This window comes from Sciurus vulgaris, assembly GCF_902686455.1.
Source record: "Sciurus vulgaris genome assembly, chromosome: 4".
NCBI lineage: Eukaryota > Metazoa > Chordata > Mammalia > Rodentia > Sciuridae > Sciurus > Sciurus vulgaris.
The window spans coordinates 12844602-12867162 of NC_136464.1; the positions used below are offsets into that span (position 1 = coordinate 12844602).

Genomic DNA, 22561 nt, shown 5'->3' on the forward strand with positions numbered 1-22561 from the left:
TGAAGTGTTTGTATGTACCTGAAAGCTAAAGGGTGTAATGATACCTCGGGAAAGCTTTCTTACTGACCTTATGTTTTTACATTTCCATCTGGAAAAGAATTAATCCCATTACATAATGTGTATAGAAGCACTAGCACTCTTGACTCCGTGGGCTATTTAAATGTTGAGAGAGCATCATAATTGTCCTGAAATAGACTTGTAATACATGATTTTAGAGATGCTAATGTCCAAAGGGAATATCTTCCACAATGCTTGGAGTAAGTTCCCTTCTGGGACTTCACTGAAAGGTGCAGCACTTAATAAATGTTTTCATCTGTGCAATCCTCCACTCCTGGGGAATAATGTTGACCATTTCAACTTTCTGGTAAAATCATCCTTATTCATTGCAGCAAGAATTGTAACAGTTTAAAATTAGAATTTTCAGCATTTTCCTCCCATAAAATATGTTATTTTCCCAAGCCCTTGATTTTGGAATTGTACCAAACATTTCCGGACATATCATTAGTAATAGGATAATAATAAAAAAATGTGGCTCTCTTCAATTCTGGTATGTGGTCCTTATGCACGCAATCCTTCATACCCTTTTAAAATTACTGTCCATATCTATCTTAGTAAAACATTTTGGCAGAATCACTTTGATTCCAGATCTTATGTAATTGACATTATTTTTCATTATGAGTCAACCATATAATTGACCCAACTGACAACTTTTTATTTTCTTAATATAATAAAATGAGAGGAACACTAAGAAGTTACTTCCCTTTTATAATGTAATTCCAGATTTTACTTAACTCATTTAATTTGCTTTTTTGCTTCCCCCATGGACAAAAATATGCTATTCTCTTCTTTTGGCTTTAAAATATTGTCATAATGTCTGATCTTGACAGCTATTAAGACCAAACTATTTGACTCTATTCAGGTTTTAGGAAATTCAAAAGAAATTTAGGAGCCACAGGAAGAAAGGTTAGCAATTCCATTTGGTTAGCTCTTCCTGACTTGAGAGTATTCTCTGAATTGTGTTGGAGTCTGTTATTCTGTTGCTGTGAACTACGGCTGCCAGCTTCCACCCCAGAGATGGCCATATTTCAGAGATGAGTGAAATGATACTTGTAAACAAGTTTATAATCATTAATAAAGCTTACCAAACAATTTAAGCTCTTTAGAAACACACATTCACTATTATAATTAATCATCTATTGTTTATTTAATTACAGCATTTAATAGCGACTTGAAGTCTTTAAAAATGCAATTTATAAAACTTCTAAACTTAATTAAATTGGATTTCATGATGCTTATTTTGCTTTTGTAAGTTTCAGGTGTCAAATTATTTCTCCCTAGAGATTCTGGTGAAATTCCACCACTGATGGTTCCAATGCACTCTTTAAAAACCCCTAAGAATATTTTTCTTCAAAGTTGACAACTGCCCATTCTGGGATCCAGATGCTATATGCACAGTGCGATAATTCTGTTCTGCTTTCCACACATGGCCTTTTCATGCGCTGTCTCCCAGGGATGGAAAATTCTGCCTCGATTGGAGAAGTTTTAAATCTGGCCTGAAAACAATAAACACGATACCTTGCCCGTTTGGGGGCCATTTTAAGTCGAAAAAAGTGCATTCACATCCATCATATTATTTTACTCCCAAAATTAGCCCTGTAATGGGAACAAAGGCACTAAGTTATACAATAAATTGGCTAGCACGCTTATTGCATGCTAAGCTCTATAAGGGCTTGGCATGATACACAATGTAGACTAAAGAACTTAGAATTTCCTTGGAAAGCCATGAACAGAAATAAAGGCAGTAAATAAGTGTTTTGTGTAATAGAGAACATAAAGGGCAAATTGAGCCTTAAAACTATGTGCCATTCTATTAGGAAAAATTCACCTATTATATGGCAATACTTCTCCCAGCCAACCCTTTCAAAACTGGGGCATGGTCTCCACAAGACCCAGGGTCCTGCACTTGGTGATGAGTGTTCGGGGGTGTGTGCTTTTGACTGGTCCCAGTAGTCATGACGGGGTCGAGACACTATGGAAACCTGTTCTACTTAAGTAAAAAACGAGGTTCAGGGAGGGGAAGTGACGCAGCCAAGGTCACACATACTACTATTGACGGTAGTAAAGGTCAGAACAGTATCAGGTCTTCTGATGCCAGCTCAGTGCCTCCCGAGGTCTTGACACCTGTGTTAGTTTTGGAACCTTCTATTTGCTTCCTTTCGCCCAAAGACTGGGTGGAGTATGTCGACTTAATAAGTTGATGGGCTACTCTCTTTTCAAAAAGGATGGATAAGGGGTTGGAGCAAATTGTGTTTTGCACAATGAAGAGGGCTGATTCGATCCACCAGGGAGCTCCAGCTCTGTGCCAAGTCCTGGATATCCAGGGTAGAGCAAGGACAGATTTCCCCGCCCTCAAAGACTGAAACTGGGTCTCTCCCCAGCTCGGGCGGTCTCCAGGGCCTGGTGATGTCCTCTTAGGACGGTTCCCAGATCTCTCCAGGGCCCTGCCGTGGGCCTTTGTGGTCCGCACCACGCAAGCACCAGCACTGGCCAGGCCCAAGCAGCACAGAGAACACAGCGGGAGCGCCCAGGCACAGCATCCCGCGCGGCGCGCCCCGGTCGCCACGGCAACCAGGGAGGCGCCGACCCCTGACCCCGCGGCCCCGCCCGGCCCCGCCCCTCGCGTTCCCAGGATCAACATGGAGGAGGCGAACCCGGAAGTGCCGCGGCCGCCGCCCGCCCGGTGCTAGGAGCCGCTGGCCCGGCCAGGCCAAGCCCCGCGCCCGCCGCCCTGCAGCTCGCGGCCCGCCCAGCGCCCCGCCGGCGCCGGGGCGTCCGCGTCCCCCGCCCCGTCCCACTTCGCCCTCGGGCGACCCGCCCCCGCCCGGGAGGAGGAGTCCAGGCGAGGGGGAGGAGGCGGGAGGAGAGGTTTGCGAGAGGGAGCGAGGCCGCGCGAGCCGCCGGCGGTTCGTATTACCGGGGTCGGGAGGAGGAGCCGGGCCGGCCGGCGGGCGAGCGGGGTGGGCGGGAGGCGCGGGGAGGCGGAGGCGGCCTGGCCGCAGGAGGCAGGCGGGAGGCCGGCGCGCCTCCCACCTCCGCAGCCCCCGGGCGCCCAGGCCTCACCTGCCCGCAGGCCCCGGAGCCGCCGCGCCCAGGGCCGTCCCCGGGCGGGCGCCGCGGGACGGTGGCGACGCGAGGCGCGCGGGTCCGCGCGGAGGCCTGGACGGAGCGGCCAGGTGATGTGGGCCCCTGTGCTTCTCCCGAGGAAAGGGACCCCCAAAGCAGCCGTGCCCCCGGGCTGCCCTCGCGAGACGCTCTGACATCTGCCCTCGGGTAGCTGGGCAGCCCGAGTCGGCCGGACCCGGTCGAGTGTCCCTAGGATGCAGTGATTAAGGACTTAGGCTCTCCCTGCGGGAGGGGCACTGCCTGCGCTCCAGAACCCGGTGCAGAGAAAAAGGACAGAATGATGCTGTCCGAGCAAGCCCAAAAGTGGTTTCCGACCCACGTGCAGGTCACAGTGCTCCAAGCCAAAGATCTGAAGCCAAAAGGCAAAAGTGGCACCAATGACACATACACTATAATTCAGCTGGGCAAGGAGAAGTACTCCACCTCAGTAGCTGAAAAAACCCTTGAGCCAGTGTGGAAGGAAGAGGCCTCCTTTGAGCTGCCTGGATTGCTAATGCAGGGGAATCCAGAGAAATACATTCTTTTCCTCATAGTTATGCACAGGTCCCTGGTGGGTCTGGATAAATTTTTAGGGCAGGTGGCAATCAATCTCAATGACATCTTTGAGGACAAACAAAGAAGGAAAACAGAGTAAGTTTTGTAATTTATTTTGAATTTGGGGGAGCTTAACTTATTTATGGATTTTCTGATCTTGAAAATTATTTGAATGGGGGGGACATTGGTTTTTGGATTGAACTATGGCCAGTTTTAAGCACCCTATTTGCATGACTGAAGTAAAAATAGTCCTTGTGATGAAACATCCTTTAAATGGAGTGATTAATGGTCCATTCTCTCATTTCTATTGAAGGTAAACATCTGTTAAATGATTGAATATTTCGCACTGAATTTTAAGAATATTAATATGATTTGAGAAAATTAACATTATTTTACTTTTTATGAGAAGCTTGGATCTCATTGTTGACCAACTAAAACTAATACAGGTGTAACTCTGTTAGTTTAAACCTTAGAACTTACATGAAATGAAAAATCAGAAGATTAAATCTGCCAATGTAACCTTTATATGTATGTTGAACTCTGAAAAGATGAATTATCAAATTTAAAACTTGGTATTTCATTTGAGCATTATAAACACAGTTGCTTTTTATTATAGCTCAACCACTTTTCAGGGCCATTACATGTTGATAGAGTATGAAGCTGTTAAAAGATAAAATTTAAAAAATCCATACAAATCTCAATCCTGTACCCACTAACATTTTCCTCTGAATTTGCAATATAGTGAAGCTGTTATATTATTTAAGAATTAGTTCTGCAAAGCTAGTGTGTTTAAATCATATTAATGACTGTAAGATTAGAGACAGTGATTAAACTCTTGTGATGTAGATTTAATGACTTTTTCAATAAAATCATGGCCTTTTTAGTGTGACTTTCATGCTTGAGTTAGATATAGTTCAATTTAAAAAATTACAGTACAAATTAAGACAGACTATTATATCTTAAATTGAAAAAGTAGTATGTTTTTCATAAATAAATATATGCACCCCATCCTTAAACTTAAAATTATTTTAGTCTGAGAGAACATTAAGACCAATGGAATTAATGGGGGAAAACTGGATTGAGTTTACAAGAGGACTTAGCTTTCCAAAACAGCCTTTGTGTTTTTTTTTCAGTCATAACTAATTTATTTACCCTTTAAAAAACTTTTTAAAATAATGTTAAGTTCATGTTAATTTTTTATATTTTAAAACAACTACACCTTGCTTTGTCCAATATATCTCTCTGTGCACTTCTCTTGATTGGAGTTTTTTGTTTTGAATCAGTTCTTTTTCTAAGATTTAATACATATGGGGTAAAAGACTAGAGCAAGGGAAAAAAAATACTAGAAATGCAAGAGGAAAAATGGTAAATATTTAAACTAGTTGAGGAGATGAGAACATTTTAAAAGGAAGAAAAAATTTTTTAAAAAGTGCAGTTACATATCTATCATTTTAAAAAGAAAACTGCTTGATACTTTATTAAGAAGTTACATTCAGTTTCCTTCAAATTTAAAATGAGAAGGAGTAATTACTGAATAATTTGTTTCAAATTGCCATTTTGGGGTGACCCAGTATGTACTACGTAAAATGTTTTGAATGTAAACTTTTAAGTATATTGTAACTTCAAATTTCTTACTGTACTTAAACAGTACTGTTATTGAGGAATAATGTAATGCAGGCCTCTGAAACATAAATTTTTCAAGTTAAAGTAGGCCCAAGTGTGAACCCAAAGTTCTAAGGACGAAATAGCTTTTAAAAGTTTTTTCTTGTTTTATTCCTGTCTTTGGCAGTTTCACATTTACAATAAATGTGGCTATGAGCAATGCCCTAATATTGTAGTGTCTATATAAAATTGATTAGAACTTTTTTGGGGAAAATGCTTTGAAATGTTATCAACAGGGCTTGTGATGTTATTGCATTCAAAGTGATTTTCATATGTTATGAAACCCTTAACATTTTCTTTGTGGCTAAATGGGGACCACATATTTGATGGAGTATGTTTATTGGTAATAATTCTAGATTTTTAATATATTTAATAGCTTCCTTTTCCAGCACAGCTGTACATGTGGCACAGTAAGAGACAGATTTGAGCCACCGGTGCATTGCAAGAAAGATATTTAATATTCTGCACATTGCTAGACCTTGTCAGCATATTCCCAAATGCTTTTTGGAAAACTGGTATGAGTGATGAAGACTACCAGCTGATTTAGAAGTCCCTTGAAACTGATGGGTGTGATACTTTTTACTTTTTGACACTGAAGACAAATATTTACGTCTTGTCTCCTAGTTGTGTTGAAACATGATGCTTAAGACTGTTATTTTACTTATTTTTTAAAATCTTGAAAATATTTTTATTTCTTTTAAGGAGAAGGGAAAAAGGGCCCAAGCCCAAATCCTAGGAGTGGAAAGAGAACTTCTGTATCTGCCCCTTTAATGGATGTCTGGGTTGATTCTGGCATGAGATTTAAGGAAATAATACAATGTTTAATAATAGAATGGTAAAATCGTTGATGCTATTATGTAATATCCATTGATTTTTTTTACAATAGAAGGTGATGTTGATTTTTTTTTAAATGCTGGTAAAAAGTAATAACGATTTGAGTCCCTAGAGTTAGATATGATTCCAGCATATGCAGATTTTAGGACTTTAGTGTGGGTCTCTGCAGTGCACCTGCGTCCTGGCCTCTGGCACTCTTATTGCCAACCTTGTCCCATTTTTGACCACACAACACCAATTGCTTGGGAATAGTTCCCACATGTGTGGTGGTTTTTGAACATGGATCTGTGCCCACTAAAAAATTGAACAGAGTCGTTATACAGTTTAAATCCAGCACTCTAGAGGGAGAAAAAAAAAATCAAGCATTAATCCAGTGAACCGCCAATGCTGTGTCTTCATTTTATCTTTTTATAGGGTGGGGAAACAAACATCCCAGGACTGAGTCTTGAAGCCGTCCCTCTTATATCAGTTTCAAAACAAAGCCACTAAAATTTCTTGTCATTACTACTTTCTAAACTAGCGTATTTGTTAGAGTTCTTTGCAGATTATTATTCTTGGTGGGGAGATGGAAAATATACTGTATTTATAGCTATTCAGACACAGTTTATTTATTCTTTAAAGCTTACCTAGGTCTTTGGAATTTCCTGCGTAAAAACAAAAAATGGTGGGTGATTCTGGAAATGAAAAATTGAGTATTTATTTAGTGCAAGCCAAACTGCCTTCAGAGAGCTTACACTCTAGCAATAAAGAATCTACATTGCCTCCTTTGGGACTGTCCCATCTGCTGGTTAAATGCAGCACCCTGTACTATGTGGCACCATGTGCTTAACCTTATTAACACATGTGGTCCATCGAGTAAGGAAGAACTGTTCTCCTGCAGATGTTATTCATCAGCTTTTGTTTTTTTCCTTTTGACTTTGTTCTGACATTGGGAAATTGTGTCATTCTCGGAGCCTTGATTTCCTCACCTATGAAATAAGGGTGTTAAAGCAGAGGATTTTATTTGATCTTTCTAAAATTCTATGAATTTTGACTTTTCCCCCACTTTCCATTTTTGGGTTATTGGTTTATTTTCTCCTCAGATTTGCTTTGACTCATTATACACATGGAAATCCTACATGCTTGTAGCTGGTGCTTATGTTGTGTGTCACTTCTGTCTTTCCTGGAAAGGTCTGTGAACCAGTCTCCCACTTGATTCAGTCTTCCCTTGGTGCATCCTGTTGGTAACAATGAGAGAAAGAACTAATGTAAAATTAGATCAGAGTTCCTTTGTAGCTAAGAAAATTTGTTACACTTGATTAGAGCTATATTTAAATAACTTGTCTGCAGGAATGGATATCATGCTTCATTGCTAAGTAATGTGCAAACATCATAGAAGCTTTTTTCCTCGACTTGAATCTGCAGTTTTCTGGCTGTTTGCCCTGTAGAGTGACCACTTGTGACACCAACAACTGGAGAATTTCTTAGGGATAAAAATACTATAGACAAAACCAAAATAAACTTTGCTTCCTACACAGTTAAAAACGGGGCAGTGTGATACTCTAATACACTATACAGTAGCAATAGTAAGTGAGGCAAATAGATTCTAAAAGGAAGTATTTCAACTTTTCAAAAAATTTTACAAGATTTATTATTTGTCAGTCTTGTGTTTTACTCATTTCATGTATTTTCTTTAGGAAAAGACTTTGATCCATTTTATATGTATCTAAATTACATTATTTCATTTCCATTTTAATGATTAGCAAACTATTTAGTGGTTTTAAGTGTTAACAAAATTCTTACAATACTTTGACATGAGTAATATTTTGGGGTGGGGCAAAGTATTAATACTATTAAAGTATATTTCTTATTTTTATGATACTCAAAAATAATTTGAATTGGCGAATTCTTTCAAAGTCTCTGCCTCAGTGTATTTTAATGTTAAAAAATGTTCTCAGTCCACTGGTAACATTTATCTCATATGGAAACATATTAGCTATTGTCAATAAGAATTTTTCATGATGAGTAATTTTCAAATTGTGAAAGAAAACTTATCTGAAAACCTTATACTTGTCAAAGACTTGTTCCTTCAGTGTATGTCACATCACAGAAATAATGATCCATTTTTTAAAGTGAAACAATGAGTGAAACCACAAATACTCTGGCCAGCAGGTTCTCATCCAGTGCTCAGGATGCTTTGATGTGTGCAGTAGCTTTACCTAAGAACTGCTTGTGTGTGACGAGGTCCGAGAGCCTTTCTTCATCACATGTTACAACCCCATTTTTTTTTCTTCTCTTTAAGGTGGTTTAGGTTAGAATCCAAACAAGGAAAAAGAGTCAAAAACAGGGGTGAGATAAAGGTCAATATTCAGTTTATGAGGAACAATATGACAGCAAGTATGTTTGACTTATCAATGAAGGACAAAACAAGATCTCCTTTTGCAAAATTAAAAGATAAGATGAAAGGTAGAAAAAATGATGGGACTTTTTCTGATACATCCTCGGCAATCATTCCAAGCACTCCCATGCCTCATGCCAGTACTGAGTTTCCAAGTGGTGAAATACAGATGAAATCCAAACCAAAAAAGCCTTTTCTTTTGGGTCCTCAGCGACTCTCTTCTGCACATTCAATGTCTGATTTAACGGGATCCCACACGTCTGCTGAGAAACTGAAGCCTGGTGCTGTAGGTCACACGCATCTTCTTGGACGCCAGATAGAGTCCTTTGGAGCTGTTCCAGAAAATGGTAAGTGGTACCTTCTTTGCATTGTGTCCTCAGTGGTCTTAAACTACTCTTGTAGTTTCTAGGTTTAACTTCTTTTAAGTTGAAAAACTAAAATTGCAGTTTCTTGGTAGTATTTTATAAATATAGTCATTTATCAAATATTGTGTGCCTACTGTATCCTTGATAAGTTAACTGAAAGCAGAGTTTGTCTGCATTTATATATATTTTATTAGGTGATAATAAAATGAGTTTCAGTCTCTTTTTATGGCCTGGCTTGTTCTTTTTTTTTTTTTTTTAATTGTTGTTTCTCCTGTCTAGAAAGCCTGAAAGTCTGAAGCTAAATGAACATTCAATTTCATCATAAGGTTCTTGGAAAAAGAAAAACTTTAATATTCCAAAGTTACACAGTAAATTTAATGCTAATGATGAAAAACATAACTGAGAATTTCCAGTATTGTCATGCCCATGGGTCCTCTAGTTTTGACATTATAGTTTGTTTGTGTGATGGTTTCTGAACCAAGTAAATTACTAGTTGTCTAACAAGACGCTAATTGTAGTAGCCTAACTTTGGAATGTTACACCTTACCATTTTAAGATTGTGTTCCTTGATTATTTTTAAGGTTAATACCTTTAAATAGCTAATTATACTCATTCTAAAAGCAACAGAATGCACATAGAATGTGTCAAATAGTGTGATGTAATGTGTCACTGATTTTGTACTAACTACAAAATTGTTTGTAGGAAGTCTTAAGTCTCCACACAGAAGAGCATTAAGCTTTGATACTTCTAAAATGAACCAACCTGACAGCATTGTGGGTGAAGGTGAATCGTCTTTTGGAAGACAAAATGACCCATTTATAAATGTGACTGCTTCATTACCCCAAAAATTCGCAACACTGCCAAGGAAGAAAAATCCATTTGAGGAAAGCAGTGAATCATGGGACAGCAGCATGAACTTATTTTCAAAACCAATTGAAGTAAGAAAAGAAAATAAAAGAGAGAAAAGGGAGAAAGTTAGCTTATTTGAAAGAGTGACTGGGAAAAAAGATAGCAGAAGATCTGATAAACTTAACAATGGGGGATCTGATAGCCCTTGTGACTTGAAGTCACCTAATGCATGTAATGAAAATCGTCAGGACTATTTTGACTATGACTCAACTAATCCGTTTACAACAAAATTCAGGGCTTCAAATATAATGCCATCTTCAAGGTAAGCTTTGGGGAAGATTGTGCTATTTATAAAATAAATTTATTTTACTTGGAAATTTTCTTTTTTCTTTTTTTATAATTGCTTATAGAGCCAAGTAATTTTGCATACATCTTTGGAATTGAACTTTTTTATCTTAGAAGGATAAAAAGGGTAAAAGATTCTTATTCCCTACCCTAGTCTGCTCGCACTTACCCAAGCCAAAACTTACCGAAACTTTTGGAGAAACAGTATGACTTTTGATGAGACAGGGTGAGAGTGAATAATCCATGGGTGTGAATGCAAGCCAGAAATGTATTCCTACATGTTTTCTAGGGATTAAGGCCTGGGCTGTCTAGAGAGGATTAGTAGACCAGTAGCAGCACATGGTCTATTGTTTAAGAATTAATACTGAAGTATTGATGTTTCTATTATGATTTCAGAATAGATTTAATAAATAGTCTTACTAAATGGTTGTTTAGGAATAGTTTTTCATGAATGTTCATTGGAATTCAGTGACCCACATGGATATTATAAATGCACAAAATGGATCTATATGAAGATTTATGATCACAGGAATAATCATTATGATAAAGATTAGATTTTCAAACTCTGAGTTTTCAATTTTGTGTATACTGGTTCTTTTTTTTATTCCTTAGAATTTGGAACTATATGCATTTAAATGCAATTAATGAATTTTGCAGTTGTGAATGATGGAAGAAATAAGGAAACCTCAAGCAAAGAATAAGATCAATTTGGTGAAATCTCATTTATCATTGAGGAGCATGCTTGCCATGTAAGGGAAGTCTTTCCTTCAGTCAGTACTGTGTAACATAGAGATTTGGATGGGAATCCTGGCTTTTATTGCTGTGATCTCCAGAAACCTCAGCATTTTCATCTTTGAAGCACGAAAATAATCTCTAGTCGATAGGATTCAGTGAGGATAAATAGTATGTGAAGTACACAGTACAAAGCCAGCCCCAAATAGGGAACCCCTAAATGGTGACTAATACAGGTTGAGCATCCCAGTCAGAAAACTTGAAATCAAAATGCTTTTGCTTAAGAAGTGTGGGCTTCAGCATTAATGGTTGCGTAGTAGATGGAACTCTTGAAATTTTGGATTTTGAAACAGTTTAGATTTTGGATTTTTGGATTGGGAATACTCAACTTACAAAGTCTGCAAATATTCCCAAATCCAGAAAGCTCCAAAGCATCTTGGGTAAGGGATACCCCACTTGTATTATGTTTTTGTATCACCTGTCATTTCATTCATGAGCAGTTCCTTGCTTGTCCCACTGTAAGCCTCAAGTGCAGTGTGACAGCTCCCTGGGAGGCTCGCTCTTCCCCTCCCTTGTGCATCTTCCATTGCATCAGAAGCCATGTATTTAACATTTTTGAAAGGAAGTGTACCTTTCTTTTGTTTTATCAATAAATGGGTATTTGCTGTGGTTTTAGAAGCATCATTCAGTTTTGTTATAGAAATAAATTTTCACCATTGGTGTCAATGTTTTCTTGTAAAGTTTGGAGTTTTGAAGTGCTATTCTAAAATTTTTTGTATTGGTATTTTGTGTAGTATCCATATATTTCATTAAGTCCTCCATTAAAGGGGTAAGTGAACATGTATTAGTTTTTTCTTCACTTTTACTAAACTTTGTTTTGTAGAACGTTGTTGAAAACAACTGTGTAAGATAAAAGATAACTTAGAGATTGAGTAATTTAGGTAATTTTAAAGTTAATGAAAAGCAAGAAAATGGGAAATGATAGGAAAATAATATTTTTAAATTATGTCAGCATTTGAATAATAAGTATACTCAGATCTTTAATTGCCCTGGACTTGGTCTGCACTCATGGATTGCCTTAAGCTTTAAAAGTACGTGTGGCCTTTTGGCATATTAAGACTTTGGTTGAGTTACTTCATTATTCCTCTGCCTATTAAAATTAGAGCTGTTTCATGATGTATGTAGAAAATGATTGCATGTGTGTAAAAATAGGTTATTTAAGTTTTAAGACTTTTTCTTCTTCATACCTAGGAGGTGGCAGATATGAGGGCAGAAAGAACAGAATGTATAAATTCCTGGGAGATTTTTGTTTTGTGTCATAAGCTGTCTTTGTGGTAAATGTGAAACATTTGCAATAAAGGGATAGCTCTAATAAATAGTGTAAAAAAGAAGAGTTGAATGTAAGTTGACTCAGGGAAAGAATACAATTCATATTTTCAGCAGGCAGCTTTATCTTGGGTAGAATTTGGGCAGATACTGTCAAGATAGTGTGGTCTTTACATAGCAGTGTACAGGATTCCTGTTTGTCCTCCCAGTATCATCCCTCCATTATGTGGGACAGTTTAAATTTCTCTAGTTAATATCCAGACTGCTTTTGAAGCTATAGACTCAAATCACGAGGACACATGCTGTGCATTATTTTTTAATAGTGCTGAATAGATCTGTTTACAGAGTTTCTTGGACCCTTCTGACCAGTCTTTGTGAGAACACTGAGCAAAGCTAAAGGAGAATACACTGTGGAGCTGGATTTGGATTTTGGTGAGGGGATTGGTTCATCTGAGATGGCAGGAGCAGAGAAACTCTATTATTGCTGTTTAAGTAAATAAATATGATTAAAACTAGAGAATTTTCTTTATGCAAACAATTTTAAATTACTAAGGAACTCTTTTCTAGAAGTTAGAGTTTTTCTTTCTTCATGTAAGTGAAGTCCGCCTGAGGGATATGGCTCAGTAGGTAGAGTGCTTGCCACGCAAGCAGAAGGCCCTGGGTTCAGTCCCCAGTACCGCAAAAAAAAAAAAAAAGAAAATCACAAAACATCCTTCACTTAGCTTCTATTCTTGGAATTGTTCCCCTAGCTGTAATAAACAATGCTGGATCTCAGTGGTTTATCACAGTAAAAGTCTGTTGCTCACTTTTGTCACAAAACAGTTCATGGAGATGGGGATGGAAAACATGGCTGCTCTGCTCCATGTGGTCACTCAGCACACATGGTTTCTCGGGCCCTTTCCTTCTTGAATGCCACCATTTATCACAAGCCCTCCGGGATCAGTGCAGCAGGGCAAGGAAAGGGAGGATCACGGGTGGAACATTTCTTCGTAAAGCCTGGTGGTGGTCTGCATTACTTCCCCACATGTCCCATTGGCTAGAGCGCAAGTGTGTCCCGGTGCCATGCAGTCAGTTCAGAAATAGTTTAGTTGTGTACCCAGAAGGAAGTGGAACTGAGTTGACTGTATAGCATGGTGTGAGCCCTTGACACCAGGTCAGCTCTCTACTGAGAAGTCTGGAGGCCCTGGAACAGTGGGCATCTGCAGAACTACAGCAAGTAGTTGAGAGTGTATTTGGAAGTTTTACAAATTTCAGGAAAATGTTTTATCAGCTTATTATTGGTATTGAGTCATTTGTGTTTCAAAAATGCTGCTATTCTTTTTACTGACACACAGCAACAGGTTAACATATGTATCAGCGAATTTTACCTTTATCAACTGACTTATCAGCTTATTTGTTACATGGTTGTCCTCACAACTTGTAAAGCAGCTCTTGTTTGCATCTGCAGAATGTATTTTGTAAAAACAAATGTGCTTGTATGTTTGTTGTACTTTTTAAAAAAAATTGTTTACCATCACTGATTTTTTGACAAATTCTCAAAAATAATTTGAAAAGTGGAAATGGTTGGGTATGTTCACCAGACTGAATTTTTTTTTTTTTTCTTGAAGCTGGGACATAGCTTAGACCCTTCTCTTAGGTAGGGATGAGTGACCAGGTTCTATCTTATTAAAGAGCTAGTGGAAGAGATAAATATCACAGTCCCCCACATGTCCAGACCAGGGCTGACAAATGAGGCTTGTGACCAAACATGACGTGCTGCCTGTTTTTATAAATAAAGTTTTGTTGGCACACAGCTCCCCTCATCTTTGTATGACTTCTTTTGTGTGACAGTGGTAGAGTTGAGCGGTTGTGCCAGAGTCAGTATGGCCTGAGAAGCCCAAATATTTATTATTTGGCCTTTTATAGGTATAGAGTACTGCCCCAGCACTAGCCGAGTGCAGGGGTTCTTTAAGGAAGGCAAAGCCGCGAGATAGGAGCAGTAGGGACCCCATGTGTGTTTGAAGGCCCTGGACCAGGAACAACTAGGTGGACTTTGTCTGAAAGAATTCTCTGAACATTAAGTTGCTGAAATTTTTGTATATATTTGTTACAGAAATTAACATTATTTACCCTACTAAGCAGGGTATATGAGTCATAGTACCGTTTGTTCTGTTTAAGAAAGCCCAGATCAAAAATGCTTAAGATCTACTGCTTTGCAACCCCAAATCTGAACTCTTCTTTCTGAATTTCAGGGCTTATTGTATTTCAGACTTTTCTCACCTAATGTTTACTGTTCCTCACTGCTCTTCTCGGTAAGTTAATTTCTTTAGCACACCTCTCTACCCTGAGGGTCTGGTAAGTCTTGCCATCTCTGTTCCTGGGCTCAGTTGTGGGGTATACTCAACTTGTCTCCGAGTGCCATCAGCCCATCTGTCCTTGAGCTGAGAACTAATGCTTTCCTGAGTAGTAACCAGGTGTTTTCTTTTTCTTGATTTCTGTTATTATGGAAATCAGAACTGCTATGCAATATTTATCGAGTGTAGTTCTTATAGTCTTCTCCACTGAGCTGTGGAAGCTTCGTACTAGGCATGCTGAATCTTCTTTATTAGAGGTCCCCAGTACCTAGGTCAGTACATGTCCTTGGTGCTCATCATCATGATTTCCTGGTGAAATATATGTATATATATATTTTTTAAATGAATATATATATATATTTATATATATATAAAATATATATATATTTTAACTACAGTGTGTTGGTCTCACCTCAGAGGGAATTAGAATCTTTAGTGAGTGGACCCTGAAAGGAAAATCAACATTTAAAAAATTTCCTGCTGATTATCAAATTTGAAACTTGCTGATCTAAGTTGTATCACCGTTTTGGTAAGTATTGATTACGTTCTTTTGATGACTGGGAATCAGGAGTTGTGCTAATAAACTCGAATTTGAACACAACAGGCAACTTGGTCCTATTAGCTTTGCTTACTACGCGAGACAGACCCTAACTGAGTAGACAAGTCAGCTTGGCTGAAATGGATAAAGAGAGGAGTAGGAGATTTGGTTAAATAAGTGAAAAGCACCTAAATTAGAGTGGATATTAAAGACCAGACAGAAGTATCTATTTAATATTCAGGGCATCAGTTATGATGAATGATGTGCAGCCCATGGTCAGCTGAAGAGGAGCTCCGGCGTATGCTTTTCTCAGGAGCTGCCAGACTCCCCGAGGAAGCTCAGAACACCACCTGGTTAAGACATTTCATTAGCATACAGAAGAAATTGCTACGTATGTACTTTGAAGTTTAAAAAAAGTCAATAATATAAGCCTACGCTGTGATGAGCTAATGTAATTTGAGGTTAGTGGAGCAGCCAATCAGCAACAGCGAATGGGAGAGACTTACCAGAGAGTTTTGCTCAGGGCACCAAGGTCTGTTTGTGACTTCCAAACAGGCTGTGCTCCCACTCCGTCACTTTCGGCTTCACTGCAGTTATGAATACCAGGTAGCAAATTCTCAGTGGCTCCAGGATAACTTACTGGCTTGTTTTGTATTATTATTCCTGGTATGATTGATTTTATTAAAGCATGTATTTCCATTTGTAGTATCTGCTGTATGCAAGAGCCTGCCTCCTCCTTAGCTGATGAACAGGCCAAATATTTTTTTAGGGCAATACTAAGATCAAGACTCATACTTATCACTCATATTTTATAATTTACGTGACAGGTGCCTTTGACGTCAGATGACCTCTTTTCCTCCCTCTCTTTTTTTCCTTTTTTAATTAGTCAACTCCTGTCTATGATCGTTCATCTCTTTCTTAGGAGCTATAAAACATTGGCTTCCAGAATGCATATTTAAGTGTGTTTCTAATTTTCACAAATCAAAAATCACAGTAGGCCTGTTAGCAGGTAACCTTTATTACAAAGTTGTATAACATGTCCATGAATAAATGGACTTGTGTAAGGTTACATTTTGATTTTAAGAAGAATGGTAAATGATCCTAAAGAAAAAATCCTGTTCATAGATTTTAAACCGTCACTTTTAAAACGCCCCCTATGGACAACTTTTTTTTTCCTGAAAGAGTTTAAAGCTCAGTCTCTGATGAAATAAACCTATTGTGCATAAGGTTTATTTTAATAGCAATAATTACTTTTTATTCATATTTGTATAAAGATAATTTGTCTGCTGTTCATGGTAGGCTGTAAGTCTTTTACATAGCCAAAAATTTTCCTCATTTATGAGACAGAAAGCACAAACTTTTGAGATGATTTTTAGAGCCATTAATCCATTAGTGCCCAGGGATTTGCAGAATGTTTCCAATGTAGCAGTGGCCACGAACATGAAATATGTGATGTGATTAGTTCCCATAACACTAACTAGAACTTCTGTTTAATTCCCCAGAGACTACTTGAAACTTTTTCACCCTTTTGTCATCCTAATACTCATTATATAGGTCTCATTAATTGGTGCATCTCCCAATGGGTTAATTTGCAGATACTAACCATGCCATCCTTTTACTGACCCACTAATGCAAATTGATATTTATAATCTTAAAATTGAAAACAAAAAATACAAACTTCGTTAGTTATTTTTTTTAAGCAGATAGATTGAAAAGATTGAGATATAGAGAAATTATGTGAGAGAGAAGAAAACAAGCCAAAAACCCTACAAAAACTACTGTAGGTTAATAAACTGATGTGAAAATTTCTCAATTTACAGCACTTGACAGGTGCTAAAAGAAAAGCATCTTTAATTTTAATGTGTTGTTAGGACCTCTTTAGAGAGACTGTACAAGTTATTAACAAGGTCCTCTGAGACAGGAGACGGGTAATTAACAAGACCTATGGAGATATAGTTTAGGTAATTAACGAGCTCTTAGGCACTGGACACAGGATAACACATAGCGAGTCCAGTAGTTAAAGAGAATGGGTTGTTAGGATATGATCAAATACAAGATAGAGTCTGTAAGTCCTCTGGCGGTTTCTGATAGGAAAGTATTAAGATTATATTCCAATGACCCCAGGGTGCTGATTTTTGTAAATCGATATGTGAGCATTTTGGTTTAATGTAGAGTTTGAGAGAATTATGTGTTTATAAAACCAACAAGCAGGGGAGCTTGTTAATGTAGATTAGCATTCTTTGTTAATTGCCATTAATGAACTTGTATATTGAGAAAAAAATATGTTAGAAACAAATTGTATGATGCTCATTTGTTTTAAACATTTATTGTATGTTCTTCGTCTGTGGCCTGTTAGCGAACATGCCTATTCTAGACTAACTTTGCTCCTCCATTAACATTTAAATAATCAGGATCGAGGCTATAGGAGAGAATGCTTGGTGCCAGTTTGATTTTTACATGTTAGCCATGGTTCCTCCAATCAGGCTCTCATAATACCATCCAGTTTGAGAGTTGATGGTATTCCCAGTGGCAAATATTTGATCGAGTTATTTCCCATATCAATTTTATATTGCTGGGGTATAAATCTTGAGTTTTGGTTCAAAAACCTCCCACACATTATACTCTAAAAGTGAAGAACCTAAAACCCCTGTGAATCTTGTAGTTTTTTCCATCGTCTCTTGTTGCAGTGTGGCTACTCCAGTCTATCAGGATAATTTTTTCTGAATTTCAGTTCTGATTATCAAATAATATTTTCATTATTGCTGTTTTTGAGTATTTACCATATAAAAGGAAATTAGACTATTAAGATATCATTCCTACTCCTTAAACTTATAGAAGAGATGGTGTGTAAATATTAGGTCTTAATTTCATGCTAAGGACTGGATTTTGTGTGGGCACTGGGGAGCCAGGGACATTTTTAAGTTGGGTTGTGGTGATTGAACTAATGTGATAGCCTGGCAAGCACGGCGTACTTGCAGAGCAGGGAGGAGGAGACAGGAAACTAGTGAAGAACCTAGTTGGTGGAGGTCAGTTGGCAGGGAGGATGGAAAAGAAGGGAACATCTTTGAGAAGTATTTCTGGGCTAAAATAGACAGGAGTTGCCCATTCTGCTTCTGGCTGGGTGGGGTTGTTTTGGTGGTGGGGGAAGAAGCAATCAGAATTATTTGAGTGATGGGTCTTAAATTTGATGAAACATAGCACTTGAAAAAAACCCATATTATTTAGTGCAACAGTGTCAAATCTGTAGTCTTTGAATAAGATATTAGTTTGATGAAAAGGTTTGAGGTTTGTGGGGTTTTTTTCCCCCCACAAGGTGCTGTCTTATTGTACATTTTTGTTAGAGAACAGGAATATGTGTTTTGAGTTGAGACTAGCAAATTAGTATCAAAACAGTAGCAGTTCTTGACAATTTGTTTTTCAAACTGTAACAAACTATGTTTTTTGAACACAAGAATGCCAAATTCAGTAACTGCTTATGGATTTATGGATTTAATTACTACATGAATTTCTTTCCGGTGGTTTTGGCTTTACCAAATCCTGTCCCCGTTGGACTCCTCCTGGTCGTTTCTCACTGAGGGAACAACTTGTGTCTCTTTTGTGCGTAGCCCTTCCTTCTGTGGGCCCCACCGCTCTGGGCCTCCTGCCTCTGTGCTTAGAACATCTCCAGGTGGGACACTGGAACCACATCACCTGTAATCACTTTTTTTTTTTTAATGACACAGTTTTACGTTTTGAAATACAGATAGTGTTTCCATATATTTAATTTATGGTTATAGTGTTACCTTGTGACCAGAGTGTTTTAAATAGTTGCTGGTGATATAAAATAAAGCAGTTAATTTGATAATGAAAAGTTTTCCTTGTATTCATTTAATTGGTTTCTAAAAATAATAGGATCCAGACATTTGACATTTGTGTCCTTGGACTTACATTTTAAGGGTGAATTATTCCTCTTTGATTTGTTGTATTAAATATGTTACTATAGCTGTATGCAGTGGTTCACGCATAATCCCCATGACTTGGGAGGTGGAGGCAGGAGGATGGCAAGTTCAAGGTCAGTCTGGGAAATTAGTGAGACCCTTTCTCAATATAAAAAATATAAAGGGTTGAGGATGTGGTTTAGTGCTTAAGCACCCTTGGGTTCAATCTCCAGTACTGCCAAAAAATTGCGAAGGTTACTATGTAATTATAAATAAGTATTAGAATATGTATTATGTGTTAAATATGTATCAAAAAAAGGTTTTATGTGCTATTTTAAGCTTAGAAATCTCTCTGGTCAAAGTACTAATACCACTAAAATAGCAATTACTTGAATCAGTTTGGCCTTCTTAGAGTAAAACAATTCAAATTGCCCATTTTTCTTTATGGTTAAACGAATGTGTGCAGAGCTCCACTTGGGCTAGAGGCTTGCAGTGTGATTCATGGAGCACTAAAGTCCCAGCCGTGCCAGCAGTGGAGAGGGATGGTGCGAAGGACTCATGATCAACGCAGAGTGAACTGTGCTGAGCAGAAGGAGGTGAAGTTTGCTGTGGAAAGGTAGAGGAAAAAGCAGTTCAGTCTCCTGGGGGTTGGGAAGTGCTTCGAGAAAGAGGCCTTTGAGCGTGGTCATGACCATTGAGCATGATTTTATATGTTGGGGAATGAATTGATAGACACCTCTGTTTTAGAAAATAGCAAGAAAGCTCATTAAAAAATGGTCTGATACATTTTGAAGAAATATTTGATTAATAGTGACTGCACTATTATATCATTAGCTCTTCACTAACCACTGAGTAATTTTACCGTTTTTGTTCTCTTGGAGTTATGGAGCAATATCTGCGTCTGTCATTCTCAGCCTGGTAGGTTCCTGAGGAAGTATGTTTGCTACTGCAGGCAACCAAGGAGCCAATTAGCAAGTGCCCTGCAGCAGCTCGACATTAAATATAATGAACTCTTTGTTATGGAGCCTGGTATGGGAATGGGGCTGTTCAGGTTAATCACATATTTTGTTTATCAGATGATGCATACGATGTGTTTGTTTTCTCAAAGATTTTTCATCTTCAAAGAAATTAATTACCCAAAATTATTAAAAATGAAAATCATGCTAAACATTATTTAAGTTTGGATTCACAAGTATATTTCATTCATTTCTTCCAGTGAAGGATTTTACAATGTTACATGAAAGTATAAATTGACTAAAAGAATGTTCTGAAGGGAGTATAGTCAAGTCTGGGTTTGACACTCTGTGGAATAGCTGTATGATCTTACTTTTCACAGACACGTATTTTCAACTGTAAAATGGGGATAATAGTCTTGGTGGAGAGGAGATTAAATAACGGGATGCACAAGAAGTGCTGAGGGTGGTGTTGGATACATAGTGTGTCTGAAAATGGTGGTTTTTGCTATCATCTTCTCACTCAGCATCAATGTAACAATGGCTTTAAATAAATTGGGTGGAGTTTTTCTATGTAATAATATATTCTCAGAAAAAAAAAAAAACCCTCAAATTAAGAGTTTCTTCAGAAACACAGTTTAAACTATCATAGTAAGAAGAATAAGTGCAGCATAATACTGAAAATTCCTCAGAACATTTCAGAGTTCCCTTTGGGAAAGGAGTACATACCTGTCTTAGGAAATTTACACAAGACTAGTATATATCTCTTATTTATTTATTTTTTTTTAACTAGGAATATAACCCACGGGTGCTTTACCACTGGACTACATCCCCAGCTCTTTTTTATTTTGAGGCAGAGTCTCACTAAATTGTTAAGGCTGGCCTTAAACCTGCAGTCCTCCTGTCTCAGCCTCCAAATTACTGGGATTACAGGTACATCCCACTGTGCCTGGCCTGGTATATTTCTTCTAATCAAGATTTGAAGAAGGGTTCTTTTATTTCTTTATACCTGAAAGTACTCTCTTTTTTTCTTTTTTGCCAGTAGTGTATAATAGTGCCTGAGCAGTCTCTGAACTCAAGGTTCTTTAATGTGCCTGAAGTGATTTTTATATTTTTACTGTTCTGTCATTCTCATGTATTCCTTACTTATCAAAAAATACATGACCAGAAATGAATGTTAAATATTTTTGGACTGTCATCAAGTTATCTTATGGAATATCTTATACTTATAGACGTGGATGGGAGCTTATAACCTCGTCTCCTTCAGGCCTGCTGTCCTTGTCAGTACGTATAGGGTGACATTCTAAAATAAAGCTGTTTGCTTTTAAACTTGATAATAAGGGTTGAAATTTTTTGCCCTTCCTTGGTTATGTATTACTCTCCTTTCCCTTGTAAGAATTCTGTTGATTCTTTGATACAAAGGATGCAAAAGGCAGAGTGTCTGATACAAACTATGTAATTGGTTCCATAGGTAAGTGTGGATGAGATGAGTGTCCCAGGAAGGTAGGTGGGAAGACTTCAGCAGCCTAGCATTCTTGACTGGCTAGACGTGCAGCATCACAGAGGACGGATCTGTGTGGAGAAGGAAGGGCTTTAGGGGAAAGGAAAAGCTGAGTGCTTTGAGGGCCTGTCACGGACCCAGCCATCTAAAACTAAAGCAAGTAGGGATGGAACGTCTTAGGGATTCCCAGGAATTCTTACACCTGAATTTGCACCTAATTCTTCAGAAAGTATGAAGAGTTCGTGGCATTTGAATGATACTAAGAAATTCTGTTTTATGAACATTCAGAACAGGGACACTGCTGTTGCATACCTGATGTGGACCTGAACAGGACAGAGACACATGAACTCAAAGATGCCAGTGCAGTGCATTCCTGAGTGTTACTGTAGATGGAGAAAAGTAATTTATAACTTACAGGATCAGGACAATGGGGAAATTATTGTGGCAGAGGAATTGTAGATATTCAGGTATATCAAAGCTGCAACCTTTGCCTTAGTGGGGACCTGTGTTTTAATTGTTCTTGAATATTGTTGTGTTTTTTTATGAAGAAACATTTAGAACAAGCTGAGAGATGTGTGTAGTATAATTTATAGTTTCTAATAAGATTAGTATTCATTTGTTGGGGACCTGGAGTGTGTTTTTATCATACAGAAATGTATTCTTTTCCATTGAACATATAATTCCACAGCCCTGTTGAAACAGCTCTAAACTGGTAAGCATGTTTGTAGGCTGGGCTCCTCAGCATGGAGTGCCATATGGTGGGAAGCCCCCCGTTGCCAGCAGCTCTGCTATCAAAATGAAGTATGTGTAGGAGCCTACACCTCACCCCAGGGAGTGCCCTGAGGAGTCTGGCCACTTTGGATACCCACCTTGAAGGCTCTGCAGAGCCAGAGTACTTGCTGGCCAGGGCCCTTGCTGCAGGTTGTTATTGAACAGTTGAGGCCTCTCTGGGATCAGAAGGCACCCTAGCTTCCTTTCTAGGGCGTGGCTTTTTCTCAGACACAGAAAGATTAACCTGTTGTCTTGGCCAAGGGTATTATGGGCACTCGAGCCTTTTTCACTTGGTCCAGAGAAACCCAGGGTCACCTCACCCTCACCCTCATGAAGGAGTC

General features: G+C 38.3%; 1 protein-coding gene across 5 annotated transcripts in view; it reads left to right on the forward strand.

Moving 5' to 3' along the window:
• The first annotated feature begins 2974 nt into the window (after positions 1-2974).
• Positions 2975-22561, forward strand: part of RAB11FIP2 (RAB11 family interacting protein 2) — a 38102-nt gene continuing 18515 nt past the window's right edge. For 2 of the 5 annotated variants that reach the window (XR_013763624.1, XM_079138668.1), the window contains exons 1-3: positions 2980-3813; positions 8495-8937; positions 9658-10126. Coding sequence is in view for 4 of the 5 variants with exons in the window: in XM_079138668.1 (XP_078994794.1) it covers positions 3461-3813; positions 8495-8937; positions 9658-10126 (1265 nt within the window). In the remaining variant the exon portion in view is untranslated. Of the gene's footprint in view, positions 3814-8494; positions 8938-9657; positions 10127-14438; positions 14499-22561 lie in introns of all 5 variants that reach the window. The other 3 variants (XM_079138666.1, XM_079138665.1, XM_079138667.1) reach the window with 3 other exon arrangements.